The following is a 23,977-nucleotide window of genomic DNA, read 5'->3' as shown; positions in this document are numbered from 1 at the left end:
TTTTTAGAAACCTTTTTTATTATCCTTTCCAAGAAATGCAACAGGAGCTCTCTATACCACACACTCAAAAGGTGAGCATAAAGACCAGCCCTGTTTGTGCTGCCACCATAGCTGCAGAGAGGAATGTCAGGCAGTAGGAAAAGAATTTTGTTTGAGTCACTGCATGGCTGTAGCTACACATGGAACATTTCTAGGCAGCTTTTTAAAACAGTTACAGTAACAAAACAGGAAATGTATGATCTTCTTTAAGACTCCATTGGTATGTCTGAGCTCCTGCTCCCAAAAGGGCCACAAATAGATGAATTTCTTGTACTGCCGAGAACAAGCCTCTCTCGTCTTCCAAATGCTTCATTTACTAAAACACAAATAAATAGTTAAGAAACTACCAGATCAGAGAATTAAGAGACTAAAATGTAGAAATGACCAATGAGGTTCTCTACCCTGGGGTGGAATTTTGTTTATGAACATATATTTAAAGCTTCATAAATAGGAAAGTAAGTAACCAACTCAGAAGTCCAAGTTAATGTTCTGAATGAGGTTATGTTTTAAACTGACTCACTTTTTTTGGGTACTTTCTTTACCTTGTCCTGGATGTGTCCCATCCCTTATAACAGTGACTCCATCCTTCCCTTATTCTACTTCTGTTTCCTATTTTCTTTCTTTCATCTTTCTCTGTATCATGACCAGCAGAGGACCCTTTTTCTAGATGGGAGGTAAGATTCAGGAATCAGATAGTGGGACTATATCCTCCATGTTCATGGGACCAACCAGACTACCTCAAAATAATAAATAAGCAGCCAGACTCCCTCGAGGGAGGGGACTGGCCTCAGTACAGCTGGATTCTGTTGAGAAAAGGCAGATTTATTGACACTGGGAACTAAGAAGGGGAGGGCCATTCATGCTGTCTTTCCTTTCAGCTTTCCCATAAGATAAATGATCTACATTTAAAGTGTGAAGACCAAATTTGTGAACATGAACATTTCCAAATTACACTTGATCTTGTCTACTTCCTAAGCACACTACAGCACAGGGTGAACACTGGATCCACTGTGCTATCTACCTGATGTATTCAAGCCACACGTTCTGTGTTAGTCCTTACAGAAGTCATTCAGAGAGCAGGAAATTAAGATCCTTACCTGAAGAGACTGTGCTTATATCCCAGACCCGAAGCCCTTCCTTCTGACCCCCAAAGGCATAAATAAATGGCAAATCAGGGCAACAGGAAGAACAGAAGAGAACACCCTGGGGAGAAGAAAGTCAGTGATTTCAGTCTTTCTAGAGCACCCTAATCGTGATCTCACTTCTGTCTACAAGAACCTATGATTTGAATGGTTACGCAAAACCAACTCCCCAGTATCTCTGTGAAGCCTCCAGCAAAGGCAGTTCAGTCAAGTTGGAAGGAATATCAGCACAATGGACGTCCTGTAAGGAGTCTGCACACTCTGACCACTCAGGCCTCTCATCTCCATTATCATTCTATTAAGGCTTTCCTAATAAATCTAATCTGCTAAGTATTCCTAGAAACTTTAATTCTCCTTTTAAAGCAATGATGATAACAGAGATCACTATTAAGTCATTTTTTAAACTTTTTTTTTTTTGAGGAAGATTAGCCAAGAGCTAACATTTGCTGCCAATCCTCCTCCTTTTGCTGAGGAAGACTGGCCCTGAGCTAACATCCGTGCCCATCTTCCTCCACTTTATATGTGGGACGCCTGCCACAGCATGGCTTGATGTGCGGTGTGTAGGTCCACACCCCGGATCCAAACTGGCGAACCCCAGGCCACTGTAGCAGAGCACACGAACTTAACCGCTGCACCACTGGGCCGGCCCCTTAAACTTTTCTTTTTTAACATTTACATTTTTATTACTAGATAACACATATGCACTATAGAAAATATAAACAAATAGAAAAATCACTCAGCAAGATAAGCAGTGTTGATGTTTTGGATTATGGTCTTCTAGAGTTAAATATGAGCACTTAAGCATTTCGATACAAGCATGAGATGGTACTATAAAAACTGCCTGTGCAACCTGCCTTTCCAAATATTCACGCACACACCACTGTAAACAGCTGTGCAGTCTTCTGTCTGTAATGTACATAACTCAGTGCCTAGCATACACTAGGTGCTCAATAAATATCTGCTGAATGAATGAATTTTAGTTATTTCTCAATTATTTGCTACTATAATCAGCTTCAGTACAGTTAGAGCTAGTCATGCAAAGAGGCAGTGATAGATAAACTGACCCCAACAGCTAGAGTCCTAAAGGTTCAAGATTTCCTGGGTTGGCCCTGATTTTAGGGTAAAGAAATGTGGCCATTCCACTTGTGTCCTAGAAAACCCTCCCCCCATCTTTGTTCTTACCAAGCAACTGTTAATTATGTGAGTTGGAAAAGGAACCAGATAGTCATTGATTTCCCCCAAAAAACACCCCCCCAAATTTGAGTAAGCTCACAATTAACTTCCCAACAAATCCATATCTTTTAATGCAATCATGTCTAGACAAATACAAACAATACAGGTCAGAAACAGAAAACAGAGAACAAAGGTGCTCAGGGAGATTCTTACCATTTTCATGTCCCTGGAGTGAACCAGACTCGGCCTGTCTCCTAGTATGTCCCAGATCTTCACATACTTGTCTGCTGATGCCGTCACCAGACAGCCCTTGATCTGACTGCTTAGATCAAGACCTAAAGGCAGGTAAGACTGGTTCAGAGACTCTCACTTTGAAATACAGATTTACTTCATCAGAAGTTAATAGAAACACAACACTATTCTTGCTCACCAGAGATTTCATCATTGTGTGCATTAAGTGTAAAAATTGGCTTATCTGAACGTGCATCCAAATTGTATACAAAGCCGTCATCCGTACTGGCCTGGAAAGAGTAAAAGACAGGCAAGGTGACACTAGACGACAGTGTTTAGCAATGGGTAGAGTCTACGTCACAGTGAAAAGCAGCTCTATACCTGACTTACCCGAGGAGCTATTCAACATGCACATAAAGAATGTACTTGCGGATGAGCCGTGTCTGACACGTCTGCTAGGCGCTGGCTGTGAGTGTGAAGCTGTGGCAGTGGTATGCACCGGGGTTAGAGATGTGGGAGCAGAGATGGTAGTGACTCCGGGGGAACAGAGGGGACGTGCCCTAGAGTGCAGAATCAACACAGCAGTGTGTTGAGGGCCGAGGTCTGGAGAGCACGGCCACTTAAGGCACAGGGTGAGGAAGGGCTCACAGAAGAAAGAATCAGAGATGCAGAAGGGATGATGAAGAATGTCACAGAAGCCAGGAAACAGGGCTTCTGAAGAAAGGCGTAATGAACGACGTCAGTGTTTGGGCAGAGATTCAATCAGATGAGGACTGAAAGGCAGATTACGGTGGTTGTTAGATGTTCAAGAAAGGGAGAGGAAATAAAGATATTAGAAGACAGACCTAGTCAAGAGAGAGAGAGACTTGAGCCTATAAACAGGCCGAGAGCAACAGCCAGTACAGGAAAAAGGGAGGGAACAATGACAACTGATGCAGTGGTGAAGGCTGGGCTGTGGACGTGGACAAAAATAGGAGAGGACGGGTCTCTGCATGTGAGACTGGAGGGCAGGAGGGACACCGTTTTATTGTGGTTACTCCCTATTTCCCTACATATTTGTGATTTTAGTACCGAGGACCGTTGGTTAGCAAATAACCTCAGGGAATATGTGTGCTTGACCACCAAGAGCCAAAGTGCAACACAACATCCAAAGACAACTGAGCCTTCACTCCTGATAACTGTAAAGTGGAAGCTGGCGTCAGGCAGCTCGGCTGGAACTGCACACACGTCTGTGCAGAGCTAGGGCAGGAGTTCTTAGAATCAGGGCGGGAACCTGATTAAAACTGTCCACGTATTTGAAGAAAGCTGTTTTTTAAAGAACTCTTTCCTTTAATTAAACTCTTTCCCTTAATTAAAAAACACTACATATTTACATTAGGACAATTAGGAAATCACAATTTCTTTAATTAATCTTCCCTTCTGGATGAAAGCTGAGATTGTATTTCTCCATGGACTGAAACATCAGTGGAATCTTTGGGTGCTGCATGGAAAACTGTCACCCTACAGACATTAAGGGTATTTACAGAAAAATCTTTTACTTTTTCCTACTGGGAGATAGTGCTATATTAACTAAGTAGGCTACCATTCTCATTACTGGAGCTGCATTTAAGTATTAGGATTTAAATAAAAGGATATCTTCTTGGACTGATTTAACCATTAAAAAAACATCAAAAGAATATTAACCATACTTAATATTTCAAATAACATACTAACAAAATGATCAAAATCAATAACTAAAATAAAATGTGGCACACTTTGGAATGGTTGGAAATTAGCAAAATCATGTACATGTTTTTCATCCTGTATAAAATCATTTTACATGTATTTTTTGTGGCTGATCCATTGTTCTCGTTAAAAATACGTTTTTTTACCCTAAAATTCAAATATGGACATCACACTGTTAGTACAGAAAAAGAGACTCTTTTTAGAAACTCTCGCTATAATGGAATTAAAGAAGGTAAGTCCTTAGTAACCTGGATTAGCAAAATAATACTATGCATAGTCTTACCAGAAAATGACACGGTGAAAAGTGATTCCAGGTCACTCTCTCGATCTGCCCACTGAACCGCCACATTCGATGGCTGTCCTCAGGGCTGCGGCAGTCAAACAAAGCCACTGACCTGGACACATTCAGACAAAGCTCAAGTTTTAAGAGTTCAATTCTCCTACAGGCTTTAAATTTATAACGAAATGGTAAGAGGAAAATGCTGTGAAGTCAAGATCCAATTATTTAAAGCCTATTTTAAGGGTCTAAAATAAAGAGGAAAAGATGAGTTGATTTCCACAAATTAGGGACTCTGATCCTGTCACTTGAAGGCACTGGTGGCTCTGGATGTCACAGTGGCCTTGACCTTCTCCAGGCAGAATCCTCCACTGATAAGATGCATCCTATTTCCAAAAGACCAGGACAATTTCTAATTTCTCCTTTCCCGGCAGTGCTCAGAGCCAGAAAACCCAAGTCTTAGCCACACTTACTCTCTACCAGCAGGTTACTGTGTTGGGGGAACCAGTGGATACACTTTTGTAATTTAGCATGAATTCCATCTAAAAAATGTAAACATATCACTCTTTGCACACCCATGACTGGAACCCCCCTGTGGTGGACGGTAGTGGGCCCAATTCTTCACCTCTGCCTACATCCATGCTGTCAGTGAGGTGGGAGTTCTTCCCATAAAGAAAGAGTTCATCTCCCAGCCCGTGTGATCTGTTTGGGCCAAGAGAAGAAGACAGAAATGCACTAGTTCTGAGCTTACATCGCGTGAGGGCTTCGTAACTGCGTGAGCTTCTGACCTCGCCGTGACAACATGTGTGGGCTAGCCCACTGCTCCTAGGAGGATGTGAGACATGAGGAGAGCCAAGTCGCCTTGGCCCAGCCCAAACAAGCCAAGATCAGCAGAGCTACCAGTTGAATCCAGCCTAGATTAGCTCACTCTTGCAGAGGCACAAGAAATAAATGTTTCTTGTTTTAAGTCACTGATTTGGGATGGCCTGTTTCACAGCAAGGTGAATTCATACACCCTCTAAAAATCAAAGTAGTTGCTAGTTAGGAACTATATTATGACAGACCCACATTATCTTGCAGACTGAAAGGACCAGAGTTGAAAAGGACAAAAATAAAAATTTCAACACATAGGCGCCTCAGTAACACAGTCTGTCTGAGCATAAAGTGATACTTTTTGAATTAGTTCAAGAGGATAAAAACAGCAGCAATAATTCCTGAAATGCTTTCTTACTTATCATATGATCCAGAAATCAGAGTCTGTGCTTCAAACGGATGAAACTGCAGAGTCTGGACCTAAAAGGAGGAAACATAAATGAACAGATCTGTTTGTTTGGTTTTGGTAAAACTGCCTAATATTTGGTGAGAATCAATTTGGCAGTGTTCCTATAAATTTTTCCCTTTGAAACTTAGTATTTAAAGAAACAAAGTGTAGTGCATAATCAGAAGGACAAAACCTATTTCTGAATAAAGGATAACACTTAAAAATATGATGCATCATTCCCCAAAATGTGTTTGGCATAATACACATGTCCCTCATGTGTTAAAATATATTCACAGGAAAAAAGAGGAGTGGTCAAACTTCTCCAGGAAGCTTCACATGCCGCAGAAGTCCCACAGCGTGCGTCGGCATGTTAGATCCCTGAGTTCGACGAGAATGGATCTGTTACGTTCTTTCACCCTATTTGGTGACTGACACCCCCTTTCCCTTTTTCGGAGCCTCTGTCAACATGTTACAAAGCACTAAGGGTCCTAATCAGTTCAGTTTTCTGCACCCATTTTTGTATCTCTATGATGGGTAATTACAACTATCACATAAAGCTCTGTGCAGATCCAGTGAGAGCATGTCAAAGCACTTTGTAATTCACAAAGAGCCGTATAGAAATGTTTGTGATTATTTGCAGCCAATATTTGTGCCATATTTTTAGAATCCTTTTTATCCACTAAATCACCATACCTTGTCTGTGTGTACAGCAAGGCTCGCTGCTGGTTTCCCCAAGGACATGTCCCACAGAATTACAGTGTTGTCAGCTGATGCGCTTGCCAGCACATTTCTGAGAACGGGAGGAAACAAGTCAGGTAATCTTGTAAAAACCAAAAGCATTACTTGTGAGAGTTCCAATTACAACAGGATCAAAAAGAACACTTAGAAATAAATTTGACAAAAGAGACATATTGAAAACTATAAAAGACTGTTAACAGAAAGAGTATCTAAATGAATGGAAAGATAGCCCACGTCCAGGCATTGGAAGACAAATGTTAAAACAGACACACTGCCATCCACAGAGCAGTCTACAGATCCAACCAGTCCCAGCTGACTCTTGCAGAAAACTGACAAGCTGGTTTTAAAATTTATATGGAAAGGCAAGGAACCCAGAACAGCCAAATTAATCTTGAAAAAGAAGAGCAAAGTTGGAAAGTTCACAGCTCCTGATTCCAAAACTGACTGAAAAGTTACAGTAACCATAACAATGTGGTACTGGCATAAGGATTAAGAGAATAAAATGAAGACTCCAGAAATAAGCCCTCAAATTTATGGTCACTGGTTTTTAACAAGGGCACTAAGATTATCCATTGTTCAATGGAGAAAAGAACAGTATTTTCAACAAATGGTTCAGGGATAACTGGCTATCCTCATGCAAAAGAACGAAATTAGATCCCTACCTTGCACTATACAAAAAAAGTAATTCAAAATAGATAGCAGACCTCCTAAACATAAGAGCTAAAAGTCTAAAACTCTCAGAGGAAAACAAGTATAAATCTTCATGACACTGGGTTAGACAATGGTTTCTTACATATGACACCAAAGCATAAACAAAAAAAGAAACAGATAAATTGGACAATCATCAACATGAAAAACTTTCGTGTTGCAACTGACCATCAAGAAAGTGAAAAGACAACCCACAGAATGGGAGGAAGTATTTGTAAATCATGTATCTGATAGAGGATTTGTATCTAGAATATATAAAAGACAGATAACTCAATTAGAAGATGGGCAGAGGATCTGAACAGATTTTTCTCCAAAGAAGATATACAAATGGGCAATGAGCATGTGAAAAGAACTCAACCTCATCAGTCATTAGGGAAATGAAAATCAAAAAATGGGCTACCACTTCATAGTCATAGGATGGCTACAATAAAAAAGACAATCACAAGTGTAAGATGTAGAGAAACTGGGACCCTCCTACATTCCTGATGGGAATGTAAATGGTACAGACTACTGTGTGATCTAGCAATTACACTCTTAATACCTAAGAAAATGAAAACGTATGCCCATGCATACACTTGTTCACGAATGTTCACAACAGCATTATTCGTAATAGACAAAAGGCAAAAAAACCCCAAATGTCTGTTAACTAGTGAATAGATACACAAATGTGGTATATCCATACAGGGGGATATTATTCTGCAATAAAAAAGAATGATGCACTGATACATGCTACAACATGGATGGACCTTGAAAACATTATGCTAGGGGCCAGCCCAGTGGTGCAGCGGTTAACTGCACATGTTCCGCTTCAGCGGCCTGGGGTTCACCGGTTCGGATCCTGGTGCGGACATGGCACTGCTTGACAAGCCATGCTGTGGTAGGCATCCCACATATAAAGTAGAGGAAGATGGGCACAGATGTTAGCTCAGGACCAGTCTTCCTCAAAAAAAGAGGAAGATTGGCAGCAGATGTCAGCTCAGGGCTGATCTTCCACCAAAAAAAAAAATTCAAAAAGAAAAGAAAACATTACGCTAAGCGACAGACGTCAGACACAGACGGCCACATATTGTATGATTTAATTTCTAGCAAATCTCCCATATAGGCAAATTCAGAGACTGAAAGTAGATCAGTGGCTGCCAGGGGCTGGAGGGACAGGAGGACGAGGAGTGACTGCTCATGGGCGTGGAGTGCTTTCTGGATTGGTGAAAATGTTACAGAATTAGAGAATGGTGATGGTTGCACAACTTTGTGAATATACTGAAAACCAGTGAATTGTACACTTTAAAAGAGTGAATTTTAGGGGCCAGCCCTGTGGCCAAGTGGTTAGGTTTGCGCGCTCTGCTGTGGCGGCCCAGGGTTTCGCTGGTTCGAATCCTGGCTGCAGACATGGCACTGCTCATCAGACCATGCTGAGGCGGTGTCCCACATGCCACAACTAGAAGGGCTCACAACTAAAAATACACAACTATGTACCAGGGGGCTTTGGGAGAAAAAGGAAAAATAAAATCTTTTAAAAAAATGAATTTTATATGTGAATTTATATCTCAACTTTTTTTTTTTTAAAAGCATTAAATGCTATTAACAGGAAAAAACCAATATGCCTACCTCTTAGGGATTAAGTGCCAAAACTGTAGTTCTACCACAGAACACAGGCTTTCAAGCCAGGAAACCTGAAATGGGTGCTTGGTGCTGCCACTTACTAGCTGTAAGACTTAAAATTTGTCAGTCACACTTCTTTGCCTGCTGATGAGAAGGATACAACCAACCTCCAAGGGCTGTTGTGCAGGTACCTGGCTGAGTGAGCGGAGCATAGCAGGCCCCTGGCAAACGTCAGCTGCCTGCCTTTTCTCCCTGTAAAGATACAGACACGTACTCCTGACACTGGAACTCATTCTTCAACATCCAGCTTTAAAACAGCTTGACATAGAATCAAGTCTTTGTTCAGAAAACCAACATACTGTTAAGATAAAATGTTGACAGGTTCATTTTTGGATACTATTTCCTCAAGAAGTTATGTCCATTATATGAACTACTTTCAGTTTCATAACTCACGTTTCAATGAGACATGCAAGGGCTCTTAGGAGGATCACGTCTGTTCAGATCATGCTGGCTTTCTTCCACTCAGTGAATTTCAAAGCTTCTACCATTTAGTTCCATATACAGGTTATAATGTTTCAACTCCTGGGCATTTCACAGATTAAGTGTTCATTTAAATTCCCAATAACTAGTTTATTTATATACAATGCCTGCCAACAGCAAAAAGTTAAAATTTCATAGTATTTTTTTTTTTAATAAATTTGGCAACTCCACTGAGTTTATTTCCTCTTTTATATCTGTTCTTTTCTCATAGCGTTGGTGCCTTTCGTTGTCGTTGACCTAAGAGAGCAGCTCGTACACATCTCCATGGAGTCTGGTAGTTCCTCCATGGAGTCTGGTAGTTCTGTACCACCAAAATGGCCCATTGCCCACTATAATGGTTCGGTAGCTGGTTTTCTTTTTTTTTTTTAAAGATTTTATTTTTTTCCTTTTTCTCCCCAAAGCCCCCCAGTACAGAGTTGTATATTCTTCGTTGTGGGTCCTTCTAGTTGTGGCATGTGGGACGCTGCCTCAGCATGGTTTGATGAGCAGTGCCATGTCCGCACCCAGGATTCGAACCAACGAAACACTGGGCCGCCTGCAGCGGAGCACGCGAACTTACAGTACATTTTTCATCCTAGTCATTCCAAAAACATCTGAGATTCCTCCCACATTAAAGTTCTCATTGTATGAGGCTTAAGAATGAAAACATTAAAAAAACCCCAAACAACTTCTGAACACTACACCAAGAAGAGCACTCCAACCAGAGGATGAATTAGCAGAGGACATGCATTTTGTTACTGGGACCGTTTTACTAGAAATCAAGGTCCTCACTTGTAACAATGTCAACAGGTTATTCCTCACCATAATCCTAAATTCTATGCACCAGAGTATGGGAAGTATTTTAAGTAGCATTCTGCATCTTTTCAGGAAAGAAAGGAGAACCAGGGTCTAAAATAAGATTGAGAAAGAAGAGTTAAGGAACAAAGAATGTGTGGCATTGAAGTCAAAGAGATGTGCCTGCAGAGCGGGCAGGAAAGGAGTACAGGGGCTGCTAAGTGTCTAAATGGAGCTAGGGAAGTGTGGCCGGGGAAAGGAACTCATGAACCAGCTGGAATACTGATAAGGGGCTGGAACGAACTTTCAGTTAGTCAGAGTAACAGTTGCTATATGAGAAGAATTTAGCACATGTGATTACTGTGACAGTGAGGAAGAGCGGTTCCTAAAAGCCTGGGACACTTATTATTCGATCTCATTCATCTGCCCATTAGTCAGGACCAGGCCCAATTCAGACAAAGCCCAAACACTTGCCTATAGCCTGGCAGCATCTGCGTCACCTGGGATACTTAAAAAAACAAAACAAAAAGAAAAACACACCACATATTCCTGTTAGTCCCAGTAACAAAACGCATGTCCTCTGCTGATTCCTACTCTTGTTGGAGTGCTCTTCTTGGTGTAGTGCTCAGAAGGTTTTTGGGTTTTTTTTTTTTTTTTTTAATGTTTTCATTCTTAAGCCTCCATACAATGAGAACTTTAATGTGGGAGGAATCTCAGATGTTTTTGGAATGACTAGGATGAAAAATGTACTATGAAATTTTAACTTTTTGCTGTTGGCAGGCATTGTATATAAATAAACTAGTTATTGGGAATTTAAATGAACACTTAATCTATGAAATGCCAAGGAGTTGAGACATTATGACCTATATATGGGACTGAATGGTGGAAGCTTTGAAATTCACTGAGTAGGAAAAAAGCTGGCATGATCTGAAGTGCTCACGATCTACTACTCAATCCTGGGAGATTAGAGCCCAGGTACTTTAAAGGTTACCCAGCAGATTCCGATTTGCAGCTAAGTTTGGGAAATACTAACCTAAACCACTTTCTCAGGTCCATTTCCCCACACTGTTGTAACTCTGAAGAGGTTTGAACACAAACAAGAAGACAGGAAATCCTTTGGTAAGCCAGCACTCTGGGATCCTCCTCAGGACGCTCACAATCCCCGAGTGTCCAGTGTGATGGAAACGCTAAGAAAATGTGCCTTGGGTATCCAGTTTGTTCTTACTCCTCAAATAAGTTGTACTTTACCTAATGCTTACCGTCTTTGCCTTAGTAGCCCCTCAAACCAAATATGCTATCAGGAAAATGGCCTTTTTGGGTAACTACTGTTTAAAGATAAGTATAAAGAATATGTGGATGACACATGCAAAAAGAATCAAGTTGAACCTTTACCTTACACTGTATACAAAATTAACTCAAAATGATCAAAGACCTAAACTTAAGAGCTAAACTATAAAACTCTTAGGGGAAAAGCTTCATGCCAATAGATTTGGCAAGGATTTCTTGGATATAACACAAAGCACAGGCAACAAAAGAAAACATAAACTAGACCACATCAAAATTAAAATTTTTGTGCAAAGGACACTATCAACAGAGTTAAAGGCAACCCACTGAATGGGGAAAATACTTGCAAAGCATAAATCTGATAAGGGATTAATTAGCAGGATATATAAAGAACTCCTACGACTCAACTACAACAAAAACAACCCAATTCAAAAATGGGCAAAGGACTTGAAAGACATTTCTCCAAAGAAGATATACAAAAGGCCAGTAAGCTCTGGAAAAGATGCTCAACATCACTATTCATTAGGGAAATGCCAATCAAAACTACAATGAGATACCACTTCACACCCATGAGGATGACTATTATTGGAATAAAACAACAAACCCAAAAGTAACAAGTGTTGGCTAGAATGTGGAGAAATCGGAACCCTCGTGCACGGCCAGCGGGAATGCAAACTGGTGCAGCTGCTACAGAAGACAGTATGGCGGTTCCTCAAAAAGGTAATTACAGTCAATCTCTGACTTCAATGCCACACATTCTTTGTTCCTTAACTCTTCTTTCTCAATCTTATTTTAGACCCTGGTTCTCCTTTCTTTCCTGAAAAGATGCAGAATGCTACTTAAAATACTTCCCATACTCTGGTGCATAGAATTTAGGATTATGGTGAGGAATAACCTGTTGACATTGTTACAAGTGAGGACCTTGATTTCCAGTAAAATGGTCTGAGTAACAAAACGCATGTCCTCTGCTGATTCCTACTCTTGTTGGAGTGCTCTTCTTGGTGTAGTGTTCAGAAGTTTTTTGGTTTTTTTTTAATGTTTTCATTCTTAAGCCTCATACAATGAGAACTTTAATGTGGGAGGAAAAGGTAAAAATAGAATCACCATATGATCCAGCAATTCCACTTTCAGGTATATACACAAAAGAACTGAAAGCACGGGCTCTGACAGATACTTGCATATCCATGTTATTCATTCACAGCTATGTGGATAATAATAGCATTATTCACAACATCCAAGAGGGGGAAGCGACCTAAGTGTCCACTGACAGACGCATAAACAAAATATGGTATATACATAGAACAGAATATCATTCAGCCACATGTTACAACATGGATGAACCTTGTGCTAAGTGAAATAAGCCAGTCACAAAAGGACAAATACTGTATGATTCCACTTATATGAGGGACCTGGAGGAGTCAATTCAGAGATGGAAAGTAGAATGGTGGTTACTAGGGCCCATGGGGAGTGTGGATTGGGGAGTTATTGTTTAATGGGTACACCGTTTCAGTTTTGGACGATAAAAAAAGTTCTGCAGTTGGATGGTGGCGACGGTTGCACAACAGTGTGCAACAATGTCCACTCAACTGTACTCTTAAACGGGTTAAAATGGTAAATTTTAAGTTATGTATATTTCACAATTAAATAAAAAATATGTGGATGAGATTTTGTGAAAACTGAAAAGTGAGAAAAATGTCTTCCATGAAGAAACACAATTCTCCTGCACCTCTGGCACTGCAGGACAGTTTTTTTCCAGTGATGTTGGAGAGAAGGGCACTCGGTCACCAAATGTGAGCACCTAGCATGCCAAGAGCTGGCAGGTGATGTAGGGGATGCCAGGTGACAGACAGCCGAGCTCCTGCCTTCAAGCAGCGTATGCTGGAGGAAGGGAAAATAAGACACACACACAAAGACCCACAGTGCACAACACGGAGAGACAGGGGTCGGCAGGAGGTAAAATCACAATGGTTATGGTCTTTAACAATCCTTCAAATGTTAGTGCTTACTACCTGATCAGCTTATTCCAAGAAAGGTCCAGGACTGCATCAGTATGCCCTTCTGCTGAGGAACTCTGTAATAATTGTTTGATTTAATTACTTTTTGTATTAAAATCTCCCTCCCAAAATAAAATCGTATGTTAATTTGAAAGATTCTTTAAATATTAAGATTACTGTCTTGATCTAAGCAAACTTGAAGACCCAGAGAAAGAAACAACTTGTCCCCCTGTCACTTTAGATTCATGGTGAATATTTTCTGCAGGGAAGAAACTAGAGTAGCTCTTAATCCAGGTGTGGTAATTCTATAAATACCAATCCCCCTCACATTTAAGTTTAAAAAGCTACAGGAATTAATACACAGATATTCAGAATTCAACGTACTAAAGGCTAAATAGAAATTTTTTTAAAGTTCAAAACTAGTATATCAGAGTGAATAGCTACTATGTATACAGGAGAATTATAACCTGAGTAATTTGTTTTGGTAAGGATGAATAAGGTGCCAACGGAGCTTTATGCAATCAGAAATCACTTTTTCCTTGAATGGCTTTTCAAAGCTAGGAACTACAGTAGCTTCATTAACTACCCCTCCTGTTCCACCAAAAGTGTCTAACTGAAAAAGCCTATGTTCCCCCAGCCCTAGTAAGCTTATCTCTGTTTGTCATTTGAGTTTAAATATCTGTTGACTTGTTTACCTTCTTTCCTTTCTTTTTCCTCTTCTTTGATAGCTTGCTTCCAAGGGTGAAGACTGGCTCCAGCGAGTCCACTATATCAAGGTCCCACACCTCAATGACAGGGGTCATGTTCCCCACAGCAATATAATTTCCTACAGGAGGAAATGACGTATTTACGATTTTAAAAAAGTAACTTCCAATGAAATACATCACACCGTAGATTAACTGAGTAATGGCTTAGAGCAATTTCTCTCAAACTTTCCTACATGTGTACATCATCTGAGTGTTGTTAAAATGCAGATTCTGTTTCAGGTCTTGGGTGGGGCCCCAAGTCTGAACTTCTAACCAGCTGCCAGGTGATGCCAGTGCTGTGCTGCTGGTCCCCAGAGTGCAGTTTGAGTGATGGGGGCTCAGTCTCTTAGCCGGAAAGTCCTCACTTAGGTAATGAGAACAAAACCACCTTCTGCCCTCACACCCTGTTGCGAGGATGAGGATGTGAGCAGATCATGAGTGTGTACAAGCTTTGCAAATGAGATATAAGCTAAGAGTATTATTAGTTTCTACCCTCATTAAGAAGTAGGACAGGGGCAACTAGTAGTGTGCAGTTGGGGCTAAAAAGACTAACTTGAGAATCTAATTCTCTCTTCATTTTGGTTTTACTTGACGTTTTCTGAAAGAGGTCATGCCACTAAACTCTACCTGGTAACACAGACACATCACGCCATTTTATACCAGGTTTTTATGAGACCTGCACACGGTTCTGCAGCCCCCAAAATGCTTTCAGGCTGTCCTTCTGCCAACAGTGGAGCGGCTGCCTCTTTAGCCTATCTAAAGTCTGGAGACAGACCCCAAACAACTAAGTGATTGCATTCTAAAAACTATATAACTATAACTTAAAATAACTAACTTCATAAAACATCAATAATCCTGAAAATATTCACACAGAATACATAACGTATGAGGCTAGGAAAAACACAAAGGACTAGGAACCACTGAGCAATCTGAAGTTTTCTAATTACCAGTAGAATCATCTGGGCTAGGATCAAAGTTGAGCCATTCCACACTCAGAGGGTATGCAGACAACAGTATATCATGGTGTACGTAGAAAGAATCTTCTTCTTGATTATAAACTGGAAAGATCAGGAAAAGAGACTTTACTCCATCAGAGTAAGAAATCACATCGCACTCAAAAGAACAGATTCTCCCTATTAAACTTACGGGAGCCACACGCTTAAAGTGAGACAAACTTGATGACATTAAAAGGAAATCGCAAAGTTGATACCACTAGGTAGAAATTGTGCATGTCTACTACAGTCCCATCAGCTGGTGTGCCCCAAAAGGAACTAGGAACACTGACAGAGAGCTGACATCTGCTTGGAGACTCCACCGCATGTTCCCAGGCTGAAGTGCTCCTATCTTCTGGTTCACTCCTTACAAAAAACAACTGCTCGTAAGGTCTCCATCAGGAGAACTTCAATATTATTTTATCTTTTAGAGGTCTCTTTGGTTCTAAGTCAGGAAGAACAAACAGAAAACAGCACTGGAGAGAAATAACTCATATTTAGAAATATAAATGCTTGTCAAAAATGACTTAATATTTAGAAAAAGTTTATGAAGACCAACAACAAATAAAGCTCTTGAGAACATTCTTTTGGAATATGGCAACTAAAAGAATTATCTTTTTATCATTCACAGTTATAATAGTAAAGAGCTAAAATATTGTTAAAATCAATGACTAAAAAGTCTTTAAAAAATTATACAGTGAAACACTGATAAAATAGAGCCCAAATAATCAGAAATTTCCCCCCAATATGCTTTTTATTAGAAAGAAGCAATGATAAGATGAGCTAAGGGTTTCTTTAATTCTTCAGCCCTCTGCGTCTGGATAGATCCTGGGATCAGGAGACTCCATGTAATGTTTGAGCACAGTGATTCACATCTCACTGATCACTGTACAGTGAGAATGCACGTCAAAACGGCTTGCTTGTGATCCTGCAAGAACCTCAACCATGGTCAATGTACTCAGCTTCCATTTTAAATAAAATGATGACAATACTTTAAAACAATGTTCTTTTAACCATGTCAGATCAACGTTCAGATCAGCTTTAGAATGCAATTTTGAAATTATACTTGAATACAGATATGCCGGATAACTTCGAGATTCACACCAAATAAAATATATCTTTAATGACCCAACTTAAAAGGAAGTAGGAATATAATGCTTTACTTTACTTTCTCAACTCCTCTCTGATACTCACTAAATTCAAAGGAATGACTACAAGTTCTCATATAAGAATATATAAAAATCAATCATGACAAACTGTAATAAGAGTTCCAATTTTTGAAATTTGAATCAGTCTTTTAAAAATTTCACCAAAATGGTTTTCATTTGAAATACGTAAAAAATTCAGGTGCTGGCCTGGTGGCGCAGTGGTTAAGTTCGCATATTCTTCTTTGGCAGCCTGGGGTTTGCAGGTTCGAATCATGGGTGCAAATCTATACACCGCTTGTCAAGCCATGCTGTGGCAGGCATCCCACATATAAAGTAGAGGAAGACGGGCACAGATGTTAGCTCAGGGCCAGTCTTCCTCAGCAAAAAGAGGAGGATTGGCAACATATGTTAGCTCAGGGCTAATCTTCCTCCAAAAAAAAAAAAAAGTTCAAAGATAGGAGAATAACTTCACATTGAAGTATGCTATTAAAAGCCTTTTTGATTTTATAAATAGATCACTGTGGGCCATAGGATTAAAACAGCCTTGTCTATGGGCTTCCTGTACGCAGCCTTGAAGACCTGAAGAGTTACAGAAATCCAAGCCAATAAACAGAATGAGCGACAAAGTAACCCAGAGGATGCCAATAAACATTCAACCTAAAGGTTTTAATTTTCAAACTTTGCAACTGTGTTTCCCATAATAAAAGGCTTTAGCCTAAAATCGCTTTAAAGCTTCAAAATTTTCAGACAGGCGAACAGAAGACTGTTGAGGAAGGGAAATGTCTCGGCAAGGAGGGCCGGGCCTCGGGATGTGTGCGCAGAGGCAGGAAAACAAGGGAAAACCTGGACGCAGGATATTCCAGACATTTCGAAGCTCTATTTTTAAGAACACAGTCATTCAAATAATGTTTGCTGAATTAATAAATATCAACATTAAAACATATCTGATTTAAAAACTCAAATGAAAAAGAAAACTTCCGATCAATGCCTACTTCAGATTGAAAGCATTCACCTCCGGCTTTGGTGCAAACATTCTCTGAGCTGGGAAAGCTGACCAAGATGTTTTGGTTCTACAAGAGAAATGTGGCCCTCTGTGCTGAATTTTCATGAAAATACAATGCTTTGCAAAAGGGGAAATATTTGAGATGACTGTGAAAAAAGCAGGATAAAATCTCAACTATTGAGTATCATCTTCGCCACAGAAAGAAAAGGCAGCCAGAAGAGACCGGAGTAAAAACCTAGGGTAACAAGTCACCTCAGGGGAATGGGACTGTCATTTTTCCTCCAATTTTCTTCATAGTTTTACTTCTAGGTTTTCTCTAATAGAGGGAAAAGTGAAAAACTGGCAAAAATGTTTAAGATTAAAAACCCCTATTAGAACGTTCCAGGAGACCTATTTCCATAAATAAAGTCAGGCAGCAAAGTGACCAAGACTACAGATGCCCAGGCACAATAATCAGGAAATCTGTAGGCTGGTAACCAACTTAAATGAGAGACAGCAGGATCTGGTGCCTAAAAATTCCTAACAGTAACTATTATGGATATTATTTTAATATCACTTAAAGAGAGAACCTTTTAGTAAGGGATGTATTTCACTCACCATGCACCTCTAAGTTGCACTGGTCCTGTTCAGCTCTGCCACAGACTATGAGATTGTCACTGGGCTTAATCAAGAAATCATCACGTTCATACTGCTCCTGAGTGGAGAGAAAAAAACGTCATTAACTAGAAGCAGACATCTGGTAAGGCTTTTCAGACACTTAAGGAGCACAATGAGAAAAGCTATGTAAATATTTACCGTATCTTTCAGAGTCACATAAGGATCTTGATCATTACTCCCATAGACTGTAAGGCCCAAGAGAGATTCACCAAGAGTTTCAGTATCTACAAGAATTCATAAATTGAAATGAGTAAGTCATTTTGACAGAAGCTTTTTTTCCTAAGGCATCCCATCTTTAGACTTAGATCTATTTCATAACTAATTGTGGATCATCCATAGTTGGGAAAGGAAATAGTGGGGGGTAATAAACAGAAGTTTAAAAGCCATTTATATTTGACCTTGGAATGGATATCTGATAGTTTTGGAATTCACAATCTTCCAAGGAAACTCCCTTTTAGGAAATAGAACTCTGCTCAGATTCTCTTGCTTGCTCCTTGTAATCATTCAGAAGTGCCACAGAGAGGTGACTTTGAGGACCTGGAAATAAAATTACCCTAAAACACTGGAATCAACACAATAAATAAGGGTTGCCCGGTCAAATAAAACTGAAAAGTGATGGGTTTCACAAAGTTAAACACGTTTCTCTATTGCAAGATTTTTTAGAACAGTTGATGTGCTAATAACTTGCCTTATGAATCTGAAACAGGGTATTATATGCCTTTTTTACTAAACTTACTTGAAAATAGACTTCTCTTATGACACATCTGTAAGGGTGACAGAGAGTAATAATGAGTAACAAAAAACTCAGGAAAAGGAAAATACTCCTAATTGTTAGGGGAAGCTACTTTAAAGAGTCGGGATTAATAGGTCTTAAACATTTGACAGGCAACAGAGAAGAGAATTTCTACTGGATGAGAGAGCACCAATAATCTGCAGGGTGTGCAGAATATTAAAAAGCTGCGGCTGAAGGCCATTTCTCCTGGCTGGGTTAACCCTTCCTTTCTCTGTATTCCCAGGGCACTCTGTCCTAGCAGGACAGTAGCAAGGTGAGGGGCCCACAACCCAGAGTCCCATGGAAAACACTATCCTCGGCAGCTAATGAAGTACACCAAGAACGACGAAGGTTTTAGAGCCAGAGAGTGCTCCAAACTCAGCTCCATATTCACCAGCCATGTGACACTGGCAAAGTGAGTCCATCTTTCTAAGCCTCAGTTTAGTTTTCTCTCCTGTAAAACGGAGTTTTCAGTTTTCTCTTCTGTAAAACGGAGGTAATAATTCCTCTCTCATTATTGCACATAAAGAAAAATGAGTTATAGATTATTATACTCATTACTTGTAATAAAATATACTTTTTTTTTTTTTTTTAGATCTTGAGATTAGTGGGTTAGAGTTTATTTTCTAAACTAGTTTAGGAAATGTTCTGTCTGCTCAAGCCTTGAGCCAGATTATTTGACCGACATAAAGGACAATAAAATCTCAGAGTAAAGCTTTGGAACACTAGAAGCATGATCTCATGCACTGAGTTTGGGATTAAAAACCAGCAGAAGTGAGTGAATTCTAACCTGGGTCGCCCTCCTCATCGTATTTATCTAAGTCGTACTCAGCCAGCTCATCCTCATCCAGCGTCCTGTCGTCCTCTGGGTCGCCATCCTCCAGGGGCTCCCTTGGTCGTGCCTGGGTACGTGCACTCTGCATGCCATCTTCTGAAGGATCACCTGCCTCCTCTTCATCACTGCCACCTTCTTCTCTATGTAAACAAAGGAAAATAAGTCACCCAAAGGGCACCATTCAATAACAAGACCGCCTTGTCGTCGTTATTTAAGACTTGCATTTCTTCTGGACTTTACTACAGACATCAACATTCCTAAACTTACTGTAATTTTTCCTTTGCTTCAGCAATGAGACGTTTTACTTCTTCTTTACTTAGCTCTACCTATGAGAGAGGAAACATGCCATTATAATATATTTAAGGAAATCATTAGAAGTCTTTAAATTAAAAAGCAGTTTGCAAACTAATGTAAAATACAACTTCAAGCGACATCATTAGAATCAAATTATCAGTCCACACTCTCTAAATTTAACGTAAAGGGAGTTTTTACAGGTCCTTACAATTAAGATCCCTTCCCACCTGAATCTGTTCAAAAATCATGTTCAGTTTGCTCTACCTCTCTCCAGCCTCTTCAGAAAAGACTGACTTGTGTCGGGGCCCATCTCATTTTCTTCCAATTCCTCTGACTCCTTCTGGGCCACTTCTCCCCATTTTCCCTGTGGGTATTCCTAAACAGACCCACCCTTGCCTTGGTCCTCTGCTCTTTCCCCTGTTATCACTGCCAAGAATTCCCTCACCAGGGTGTCACTTCCTTGCAAAGCTCATTCATTCTCAAGACTAAAACTACCACCTCTGAACTGATTACTCCAGACTTTCCCTTCTCTCACCCTACTCTGCAGTTCCATTTCTTCCAGCTGCCTATAAGACTCTCTACTGGGCATCCTCTTCAAAACTGAAGTCACTCTCTTTACTTCAAAACGGGCATTCCCTCACCTAATCAAAGCTTTGGTACCTTTAAAAACACCCCTATCACTACTAAACTGTCAGCTCCTGGAAAACAGACACCGACCTGTCATTGGGCTCGGCCCACAGGAGGGAGGCCTGCTGACTGATGAGGAGTGAATCAATCACCCAGTTTGTACTAAAATGCCTCCAGAAATACGGAAATCCTCTTGAGCGCTGACCTTCCACTGTTGGACACTTCCAGAAACTAAAGGTTCTTAAGTTTAATCAAAAGATACTTATTTTCTAGTTTCTCTTATTGGTCTGAGTTTCCTTTCTGGGATTTCAGTCTAAATCCAATCTCTTCTTCCTATAAACTCTTCAAGCAATGGTTCCCAAGCTTGTCTGCATATTAGAATCACCTGGGGGATCTTTAAAAAAATTTCAGGCTACACTCCAGGCCAATTAACCACAATACTTGGGAGCAGGCGCAGGCATCAGTATCTTCTGAAGTGCCCCAAGTGATTCCAATGTGTAGAAACGTCTGGAAATCACTTTCCTCAAGAATTTTAAAGGCTGTACGTCCCTTTTTAATAACAGCTGTTATCTCCTTCAATCATTTTAAATATAATTTTCTGTTCCTATTCTATCAATATGCATTGAGTGCCTACTGTGAGCCAAACACCAGAGAAAACTCACAAATGAAACAGCGTGTGCCCCGGTGGAATTTACATTTACTGGGCTATTCTAATCCCTCATTCCTGTTAACCTCATGAGGGAGCCCCTCACCGTTCATATCACCTTCTTATCTCTGTCATCACCGGCCCAGTTACATTCAAATCAAACTTCCCCACCCCCTCACTTCTTTCACGGCATCTATTCCCACCGACAAATCACATAACCACGTGAGGACTCCGTACAGGCAGGGGCCTTTTCTGTTTCGTTCATGCCTATCCCAGCACCCTGAACAATGCCTCGCGTGCAGAAAGCACTTCAGACGTACCTGTTGAATAACTTAAGTAATCTTCATCTCTGCTACAGGACTCTCTCCAACTCTTGCAGGTTTTCCCCTCATAATCTGTCACATTTACCCCTCATCCTCAACTGTCCCATCAACACCTCCCTTGAATTACCGCAGGAAATCCCTCAATCAGCTCCCAGCCTCAGGACAGTGTAGCCCCCACATCAGTCTTCCTACACTACAGCTTTCATCCAGTTTACTCCTCCCAGCACCGCGCAGAGGAGCGGAAAGTGAAGTTTTCACCTCTGTGCTCCCTTTTCCCGTTATGCCTGGAGACGCACTGGGGGGTGGTGAAGCTATGCTGTCGTCAAGAAGGCTTTTGGGTGGATTTCCCACTCCGAGCAACAATCGGCCCCCTTCCAACTGTGTACGTATCTGGGGCTGGGCTTGGGGGAAGGGGCCGTGAGGAGGCGCAGCCGCTGACTCCCCAGCCCCCGGAGACCCAGACCCTCAGAGCCGCAGCCCGATCACGACCATCAGGCCACAGCCGGCCTCACCCCCGCCAGTCACAGCAGGCAGGCCAGGGCCGCGCGTTCCAGGTCCGGGTCTCCCAGGCCGGAGGACCGAGGATGCTGCAGGAGAAGCCGCTCCCCCTCCTCCGAGCGACCAGGCCTCACCTTGTCTGGCGTCTCCTTGGCCACGCCACAGCGGACCCAGGCCACGCACGTCACCTGGCGGCTGCGGTTCATGGTCCTCAGCTCAAGGACGCCTCACGCCAGCGACTCGACGCAGCGGGACTGGGACGCCCGCGCCCTCCGGCCAGCACGCTCGGGGCCGTCCAAGGGGCCGCCGCCGGGGCAGAGCGCAGGCGCGGGTTCCGGTTCCTGCGGCTTCGGTGCCCGCTCTGACGTCATCCGAAGGCGCCGAAAGGGAAGCGGGCGGGGAAAGAGTTGTAAGCGGAAGCAGCCAGGAGAGGAATCCACGTGGGACTGACTGTGCTCCGTGGGGTGGCATGAATCGGGTTTTCAGGACTGGCTCGCTTGTGATGGTGTCTGTCGGGCTTCGTGGAGCCAATAAGTAAAAGAAATAAAATGAGAATTGTAGGGATCTGTCAGGGGCAAATTTCCACCCACCCTTATTTTGCCTGCAGTTCCATAGACTTAAAGCTGACGAATGGTAGCGATTTATGGTGGTTTTTTTTTTTTTTAAAGCTTTCTCCAAAACGAATTTGTCATTTCAAGGAGATATCATCGCCGTTTCATTTAATTACGTTATTGGATGTTACTTTCTCACCTTAAAACATTTGGCACTACTATATAGTGCCAATTTTAAGTGCCTTTTATAAACTTGGTTATTTCTTAATGCTGTGTGGGAAGTTTTAGTCCCATTGTACACATGGGAAAACAATAATTATCTTTCCCAGGGTCACACAGCTAGTAAGTGGTGTAGCTAGGATATGAACCCAGGCAGTGTAACTCCAGATCCTGGATATAATCTACTGTGACATGCTTTTCAGCTAAGGTCAGAGTCACCTTTTAGAAAACGTCAGTGGCTGGAGGACGTTAAGATGGAAAGTCTTAACATCCCAGAAAGATCTTGGTTTTGGTCTCTCTGTTGGCTGTGAGACCCTGTCTGGGTCATTTGCCCTCTCTGAGCTTCCTCTGAGACAGGCAGGCAAAAACAGGAGAGTAGCTGCTCTGTGGAAAGATTGGTGGCAAAGATAAACTGGCAGTGCATGGTCTTCCCCAATTGCATTGTCAAAGTGGGCCGTCCACCGGTGGGGTCAATTTGTGGACACGTTTGCCACAAACTTGTCTTCACATACAATGTTTTACTTGTTCTCACAACAAGACTGATGAACCATGATAACTCTACTTTACAGATGAGGAAATTAGAGGTCCCAGTGATGAAAAGCCTTATTACCCTGAGATCACACACACAGGGACTAATAGAACTACAACTAGACACCACCAACTCTCTACACTCGGCCTGATGCCCTTGGCACTCTACCAGCCTGAGGCGGGATCCTCTCAGGAGTGAACTGCTCATTGTTTGGGTGGGTGCGTTTTGTGTTCATTAAGGCCACTTCCGGAGCTCTCTTTCTCTGAACTGAGTCTGGTTTCTCTGCTTTTGGTCCGTGTAGAAAGGTTACAGTATGGCAGATTATATTTTTCAAAGATGGCAGTATCCTCCTTCACACATATGTTTCACAGGATGTGATCTTGATACTCCCCCATCAAATCACGGAGTCTAATTCTACCCACCCCCCAAACCTGAGTCCGGGTAAGGTTATGACTGCTTTGACCCACAGAATATGACAGAAGTGACACTTCCAAGGTTAATCCATGAACGGGATGCAAGTTTTGCTGTATCTTTTTTTGCTGAAACACTCATGTTTGAAGCTCTGAGCTACCATATGGAAAGTTTGACTACCCTGAGGCCCCTATTCTATGAGGAAGCCAAACCACATGGAGAGGCCAAATGTGGGTGCGCT

The 23,977-nt window shown here is 41.4% G+C and overlaps 1 protein-coding gene across 1 annotated transcript; it reads right to left on the bottom strand.

Moving 5' to 3' along the window:
- On the bottom strand, positions 1-22,412 carry PWP1 (PWP1 homolog, endonuclein). The gene is made up of 15 exons (XM_023631748.2): positions 22,161-22,412; positions 19,906-19,964; positions 19,594-19,778; positions 18,170-18,255; positions 17,972-18,068; positions 15,179-15,289; positions 14,181-14,311; positions 13,501-13,562; positions 6,542-6,638; positions 5,819-5,880; positions 4,594-4,705; positions 2,785-2,875; positions 2,568-2,689; positions 1,137-1,242; positions 1-355 (listed from the first exon to the last, which is right to left on the bottom strand). The coding sequence occupies exons 1-15, from the start codon at positions 22,230-22,232 to the stop codon at positions 246-248; spliced, it is 1,503 nt and encodes a 500-aa protein (XP_023487516.1). The 5' UTR covers positions 22,233-22,412; the 3' UTR covers positions 1-245.
- Positions 22,413-23,977: the final 1,565 nt, after the last annotated feature.

Source organism: Equus caballus, chromosome 28 (genome assembly GCF_041296265.1).
Source record: "Equus caballus isolate H_3958 breed thoroughbred chromosome 28, TB-T2T, whole genome shotgun sequence".
NCBI classification, from domain to species: Eukaryota; Metazoa; Chordata; class Mammalia; order Perissodactyla; family Equidae; genus Equus; species Equus caballus.
The sequence above is the reverse complement of the archived record's forward strand: the minus strand, read 5'-3'. Positions and strand labels throughout refer to the sequence as shown.